At 35.4% G+C, this 8,459-nt stretch overlaps 1 protein-coding gene across 1 annotated transcript; it reads right to left on the reverse strand.

The window, feature by feature from the left end:
* Positions 1 to 1,450: 1,450 nt before the first annotated feature.
* LOC141628389 (uncharacterized) lies at positions 1,451 to 2,059 on the reverse strand. Its single transcript, XM_074441540.1, has one exon. It carries the CDS (start codon positions 2,057 to 2,059, stop codon positions 1,451 to 1,453), a length of 609 nt encoding a protein of 202 aa, XP_074297641.1.
* Positions 2,060 to 8,459: the final 6,400 nt, after the last annotated feature.

The raw sequence follows: 8,459 nt of genomic DNA on the forward strand, positions 1-8,459 counted from the left end.
CATCAATTTGGGCATGGTAGGGCCTATTCATCCCTCATCAACATGAATTCGGTGGATAGACATTTATCACCCACTTCACCAACGTAATAAGGTTTGTCTTACGGTAAAGCCGACTCAACTCCCTTGCGAAACTGGTACTTCATGGTTTCTAATTTTTGGTAAGGCTAAGTCTCAATTGTTTATTTTAGCGAGAGGTCATGTCAATTTATTATCTATCACGTTTTAAGTGAACTAAAGCGGTGAACTACGATAATTGTAATTGACACGGTCGAAATACTCGATTAGATGAAAATGCATGTTTTAGTTATGGCGATTTAGCGATGCATGCGACATATAAATAAAATGCAAAGCATAAATTAAATCCTAGTATGGCCTTCCTAAAATAGTAAATCTAATTAACTATTACATATTCGGAAACCAACTCCATTGGTCCCTTGACCTTCGGTTTTGGCATGCATCTCGAGGTAACACCGTCTTTATGTATCGCCTTCTTGAATGACACCGTCTTCAAGGAACTCCGGAATAATTAAATTACATAACAAATTACATAACTTCCTATTATACATTTGTAATTAAAATAAAATAAAATAATAAATATATTAAATTACAATACGGTGATACGAGATCACAATAAATTACAACCGAATCGATATTCCCATACATTTCGGGTAATACCAATTAAAAACTAAGGCCATACTAAGTAAAATTACATAATTCAAAAATTACATAAAATAAAATTATGACAATCATAAATAAAATGCAGCATTATTATATGTATGAACATGCCCAATTTTATGCTAAATCGCCTTTAAGTAGCCAATATCGTATATTTAACGGTTTTTTTACGTTTGCGTGATTCAACCTTTTAAAATCACAATAAATTACATAAATTCATATTTATGCATAAGTTAATTACCCTAACCTCTTAGGACTCAAAATTAGTCTCCACTAACTATTTGACTATAATTAACTCATATTTTTTAAAATTGTTCATTAATGGACCCAAAATTACAATAAGATGCCATAAACTTCAAATAAATCACAAAAATTTCAAATAAATTCAAAATTCAAAATTTAAACTTATGAACATTCTGGAAAAATACCATGACACTCATAATGTTCAAAAACCTTAGGTTAAAAATCTCGAAAGTTATCTAGGAAAAACTATGTTGCGATTTACCGGATTTATCAATTATAATCATAAAAACATGAGAAAAATTATATTCATCAACTTTTCAATTTTAGATCTGAAAAAGATAATAAAATGCAACATGTGACATTTTTCCTTAGTCATGAAGTATGTTTTAGCAATTATTCACTATTTTTTTTTTGGGAAAGTGTAAGTAATATACATATCAACAAAATATACATCATCCAAGTTTGAGGACAAAAACCAAAAACACAAATAAGCCCTAGCAACAGCCTGCCCATGGCTACTAAGGAAATTAAATTAACTCAATGAACAACTCCTAATCCAAGCTTCATCAGAATTGGGGATAGCTGAGAAATTCCTGGCCCAAAATCTAGACAATATTCCTTGAACTGCTTGAGAGGCAATCACTTTAGGATGGATCACCTGCTGCAAAAGTCTGGTTTTGTTACGCACTTGCCATATCAGGTAGGTTAGATGAACATGGCAAGCACAGACAATTCTTCTTCTAAGAATGTTGTTTCTTCTCCCTCTACTGTTCCATTGAGCAATAGCATTGGGGTTGAAGTTCACCAGAAGCTTTGCTTGTAATAAAGAAACACATTGGCTGCTTAAAGGACAATAAAAAAACAGGTGAGAATGACTTTTAGTAGCATTCTGACAGAGATAACAATTCATATCAGGAGCTCCATCCATACGAGCAAGCCTATCCCTAGTAAGCAATCTGCCAAGGTTATCTGCCCGGTAAATGAAGGATGTCCTAGGTACATTCATAACATTCCAACTGATCTTCCACCAGGAAATACGAGGGGTACTCTGTCTCAACCAATTATATCCACCTCTGATAGTGTAATCATCATAAGAAGCCAACCATAGATCAGAGGTGTACGCATTCTTCATCTTAGCCATGATTTGAGCAATTTTTTTCTAGCACCAACTACAATCTTGTGGAGGAGAGTAGTTAGTCCAGTGGGTACCCTTCAAGTAGACATGGTTAATCCATTTAATCCATAAATGATCTTTCTTAGATGCAACCCACCAAACATATTTTCCAAGCATGACCATGTTCCAAACTTTGGCATTTTTAAGACCTAATCCCCCTTCTTCTTTAGGTGTACAACATTGATCCCAATTGACAGCAGGGGCATGCATATAGGAATCTGTACCCCCCCCCCCTCCAAAGATAGTTCCTGCAAATACTATCAATTCTATTCATGATACAATTAGGAATAAGGAAAATAGAGGCCCAATATGAGTGCAAGGTATGGAGGACAGAAGAGACTAAGGTTAGTCTGCCAGCATAAGATAAATGCTTAGCCCCCCAAGACCTAATCCTAACAGTGATCCTATCAAGTAATTTCCTCCCCTCATTCTTAGTTAACTTCTTGGAAGAGATAGGAATTCCTAAATACTTGAAGGGAAGAGTTCCTTCCTTAAAACCAGATATCTGAAGAATATCGGCCTTTATCGAGGCCCCACACCATTAAAATAAATTTCGATTTTGTCCTTGTTAAGATGCGGGCCAGGATGCAGTGAAAAAGTGGAGAAAGCTCAAGAATCCACATAATAGAAGTGTCATTGCCTTTGCAGAACAAAAGCAAGTCATCAGCAAATAGTAGGTGGTTCAGTTTCAAGTGAGAACACATAGGGTGGAATCTGAAATTTTCCTGATGCCCAACCACACTAAGAATTCTGGATAAGTATTCCATGCAAATGGTGAAAAGCAGGGGAGATAGAGGATCCCCTTGTCTGAGTCCTCTCTTGCCATGGAAGAAACCAAAATAATTGCCATTTAATGATAAAGAATAAGAGGGAGAAGTTACACATACCATAATCCAAGTAATGAATTTCTTAGGGAATTTTAAAGCATTAAGCATCTGATGCAAAAAAACTCATTCAACACTATCATAGGCTTTCTTCAAGTCAATATTGAGGAGACAACGAGGAGAAGCAACCTTTCTCTTATATAATCTCACTATGTCTTGGCAGATGAGAACATTTTCCACAATGTTCCTACCTTTCACAAACCCTCCTTGACTTATGTTAACAATATCAGGTAGAATCTTACCCAGTCTGTTGCATAGGAGCTTAGAAATGCATTTATAAAGCGTGTTACAGCAGGAATTATTCACTAATTATTAGTGAATTAGTAATTATTCACTAATTAAGTCACTATTTATGCTATTTTTCATCAAAAATTCATAAATCATGTATAAAGACTTCAATATAGCCTATTATTTTACACACATCTTGTAAAATTGCATGTGACAACATACTAAATTTCTATGACCAGATTCGAAATTTATCTCATATTAACCTATTTTTCATCTAAATCCAATTGTTTTATCATGAAAAATCCATATTTCGAGCATAAAAATTCCAAAAATTCTGAAACTTTGCAGGTCATCTAAAAATAATATATGTGAAAACATATCCAAAAACCACTGTAAAATTCGAAGTTTAGCTAATTTTAGTCCGAAAATGACATTTTAATCATAAAATCACATTTTTAATGCCATTATAATATAAGATGAACAATAAAAATCCATAAATTAACCAAAATATCCTAAATACATTTTAGGATCATAAACTTTAACATGCATAAATTTATTTCGTGATATATCATAATAACACAAATTTACAAGTTTTATATGTTAATCGTATAACTCGGAAAAAACTATAACCGATTTGCATGCAAACAACCAAGGCTCATGATACCGCTTGTTAGAAATCTATATCTCATTATTTAACATACTCATATGTTCAAATTAATTTAGTCATAAAATTAATTACAAATCTTATGCATGCAAACAATAAGTAAATATAAAGAATAAATAATCATTCTTACATTGATTATTTCGGTTTTATGGGCACCAACAAGATCTCCTTCTTGTTAGTTCTTGAGCTTCCAAATATTGGATGAACAAGGTTCAAATTAGAACCTCTCCCAAAAGCATATACCCAAGATAACCCCTTAAAAGATAAATATTATTTGACTAGAACAATATATATCTTACTAAAAATTGACCCAAAATATTTATATTGGTCTCCATTATTTCAACATAGAGAAAGGAATTTTTGGAAGTTATTATCTCTCTAATTTCTCATAAGATGTTGAGAGGAAATTATATTTCTTACTCTAGAAATATTGTATGAAGATGTGAATGGATTATTAGGGAGTAAAACTCTCTAAATGTAGCCTTGGAAAACCGGGTGGAGGGTGGAAAAGGAGCCAATGCATGACACTTCCTTCTACCCATAAAATGTAGGTATGTAAGAGTAGGTATTAGTGTGATGATTACACTTTTAAATAAAATATAAAGCACACTTAATACTCTAATCCACCCTAATTATTTTCGGTACATTTTGTGTAAAATGGAAAGTCCATTTTACACATTATTTTGTCAATATGTCATATGTAACATGTTCCAAGACATTATGTGTATAAGATGTATTTTTAACAATTAAAAATCAACATATTTATAAAATATGTCACTTATAAAATTTACCTAGTAATTCATAATTACTTGTACCAAAAAGTGTTCCCGAATTATAAACTACAACATTCTGTATTTATAATAATTTGTTCATTCCGTTTCAATTATTTCTGTAAACAATAATTTCATCTAAGTAATAAAACAATTCTATTACTTAGACCGTATCTTATTTAATCAAATTACAATGAGACACGTAAATATTACTTCCAAAATCGTCCGTCAATTTTAAGTAATTTAATTAACTCTTATCGTCATACGATCAATTAAATATTCAATTAAGAGTGTTACCCTTTAGGTATGACCTAAGGGGATCAACTGATCACCACCGTCGCACGACAGTAATGTCAAACTCTAGTTAGCCAATCATTACCGATATGTGTTGACCAGTTGACTGTAAAAATATTACATCCCACGTGTATTCTTAAAATGAGATTTAAACATGTGATCATTATGATCGACAATTGTGATCGCATTATTGTCGGAGGACACATACTCCAACATAGGTGTGGTATTGAACTGGAAACTACAGGTAGTTTATAACCTTTTTATTAGGACAGTGAGTACGGAGTATTGGGACTTAGTATCATGTTAAGTTATGGGTGAGTTTTGTGGTAATAAAAGAAATTAACTTGAGAAGCTAATGTGAGTGTGTGTAACAATTGTGGATTGTGAGTTATGATCGTGGAGATGAGTGTATGTATATATAGAAGTATGTCGTTCTGCGGTAATGTTGAAGAATTGGGGTAGTGGTTATGCTGAGGATTTTATGGTATAGGTTATATGGAGTGCAGAATGAATTGAGGTATGAGGACTGTTAGAGAAAGAGAGCCCTGGATATAGGAATGGTTGTAGGTGTTGAGGTTATAGTGGGTTATCGTTGACATGCGGTGGTAATGAGGATTATGGGGGGTATAGCAAAGAACCTAGTATTAGTGAGTTACGAGGATGTAACATTTTGTAGGGAAATATCCGTAAAATTCCCATAAATTTTAGGACTATAACGTAGATTTAGCATGTGATTATTGTCATAAAACATAAATACAAGAGAAACGATAAAGGTAAAGAATCAACCTCGGGTCCTAGTGCAATTCGGCAAAATGAACAGAAATCAACGTAGATTTCCTCCTAATTGTTGCACCCAAGACCGTCTGAGAATATGCCCTTGTGCTAGAATGTATTCTCTAATTGCCTTGCAATATTGAGAGAATTTGTTGTGAGTTTTACGAGATGTGAGATCTAGGTTTCAGAGGAAATTTTTCCAAAACCCTAGTTTTTGTGTGCAAAATCAATTGTCTAGGTCACAAAGGAGAGGAGCTCTCCTTTTGTGTGTTTCGGCCAACCGTGGGTTTGCATGGGGAAGTGGGCTTCACTTCCTCTAAATTTTACCTCGTGGTCCGGCTCAAAAAATGCTAAATGTATATGACTCGCTTTTATTATAAATCGTCATCGGTTATCGGTTATTAAAACATCAACTAATAACACGGATTAGTTGAAATATTAATACATGTCCGACAAAGACGATATTGTATAATTAATTCAATATACATCAATTTAAATATAATCGTTTATATTTAATTTACGAATTAACTGTTTAATTCGTTTTAGCCATTATTATTTAATCTGGATTAAATAATTATCTCAACATCGCGTTTGACTAATTATTGGTCAATGACTCCGACTAACTGCTTAGTCAACTTTGGCATCAACATGACTGTATTTTCATACCGTCACATCTCTCAAACGTGTCCTATAGGTGTGACTTTTAGGGACCAGTTGATCACCGCCATCTGTATGACAATAACGTCAAACTTATCTAGCAAGCCAACCGTTATTGATAAACGTGGACCAACTGATTATAATACAAAAGTATACCCTTTGATCCTTTTAGAGATTTATAAGTCCTTGCACTAATCAGAGAGGACACCAGCCCCAACAAGCTCCCACTTGTCCGTACAAGTGTATGTGCAATGACGTTATCCGCACTAACTGGAGGACACGGCTCCAACAAACTCCCACTTGTCCGAACAAGTGTATGTGCGATAACCGATTCTCATATTCATTTAAAATTTCTCCCACTCAATGTAAAATAATTTGCAGATCCGGATCCACAAAGGTCGTATTTTACAATCGATCTGTATCAAGAGTGGTTTCCCCGACTAGAGAGTAACTCAACTGATAAAACGAATTCGTATTCGAGCATGGCGATGCATTTCGATTCTGACTCCTCGAGTGGCCCCGAGAAATATCGAGTACATGATAAAGGCTGAATATTTCCTTCAACTTGACTCCTTCCGATCTAAAGCACAAACATGGAATGACCCGAAAAAATCTACTTGGCCCCTGTTACGGATGACCGTGAGAAAGAAACCAAAGTCACCCAAAATCTGCCTTAGTCTCAAGAGACAGTCGATAGTCAAAAGAATCGACTCTTAGGATCACCATGGAGGTCCTATCCACGACCGGGCATCGAATGTTATAAAACATTTAGGACTCCACGTCGATGTCACAATTGTGTCCTACGAGATATCCGTATAAATCGCCTCTGTGATTGGTCAGTCAACCTTTTGACTTATGGCTCGTTGAACCCACCATCAACCAACGTCACAAAATAATTACCTTGAGTTATCAGCTCACGTGGGCAATTAAGGACCAAAAATATAATGTTTGTTCAGTTCACTTTGTGGTGTTCAAAATTGTCGTACAAATCCACATGAAAAACAAAATATATAAATATCAAAACGATGATGTCGTATAGAGTACAAACGAGAATGAATCTAATCCATAAAAGAGTACTACAACTCAGGAACACGTTTAATTCCCATGGAATTAACATGCCCTTCATGCTTATCTTGTCGTAATGGTTTAGTGAGAGGATCTGCTATATTATCATCTATAGCAATCTTTTCTATCACTACCTCCTTTTGCTCCACGTAATCTCGGATTAGATGAGCTTTCCGTTGTACATGCCTAGACTTGTTGCTAGACTTGGGCTCCTTAGCCTGGAAGATGGCACCTCTATTGTCGCAATAGATGGTGATCGGGTCATTCGAACTAGGCACTACAGATAGTCCTTGTAAGAATTGACGCATCCATATCGCTTCCTTTGCAGCTTCAGACGCGGCATAGTACTCGGACTTAGTCGTAGAATCTGCTGTAACACTTTGTTTGGAACTCTTCCAGCTGACTGCAGCGCCATTAAGAGTAAAAACGAATCCAGACTGAGATTTCGAGTCATCTCGATCCGTTTAGAAGCTAGCATCTGCGTAACCGGTTGCGCATAGCTTTTGATCGCCTCCATAAGTCAATGCCCAATCTTTAGTCCTCCGTAGGTACTTAAGAATGTTCTTGACAGCCATCCAATGTGATTCACCTGGATGCTGTTGGAATCGACTTGTCATACTCAATGGATATGCCACGTCTGGACTGAGAGATAACATCCGACGTGATCTATCTCGATAGATACGGATGCCCAGAATTCTTTGTGCCTCACCCAGATCTTTCATCTGGAAATGGTTCTTCAACCATACTTTTACCGAAGTTAAGAGAGGTATGTCATTCCCAATCAGGAGTATGTCGTCAACATACAATATTAGGAAGACAATCTTGCTCCCACTCGACTTGATATATAGACATGGTTCCTCGACCGATCGAGTAAATCCATTTTCTTTTATCACTTGGTCGAAGCGATGATTCCAACTCCGAGATGCTTGCTTAAGTCCATAAATGGAACGCTTAAGCTTGCACACTTTCTTAGGATGTTCTGGATCGACGAAACCTTCGGGTTGTACCATGTACAACTCTTCCTCCAAAAA

Source organism: Silene latifolia, chromosome Y (assembly GCF_048544455.1).
Source record: "Silene latifolia isolate original U9 population chromosome Y, ASM4854445v1, whole genome shotgun sequence".
Classification (NCBI taxonomy): Eukaryota; Viridiplantae; Streptophyta; class Magnoliopsida; order Caryophyllales; family Caryophyllaceae; genus Silene; species Silene latifolia.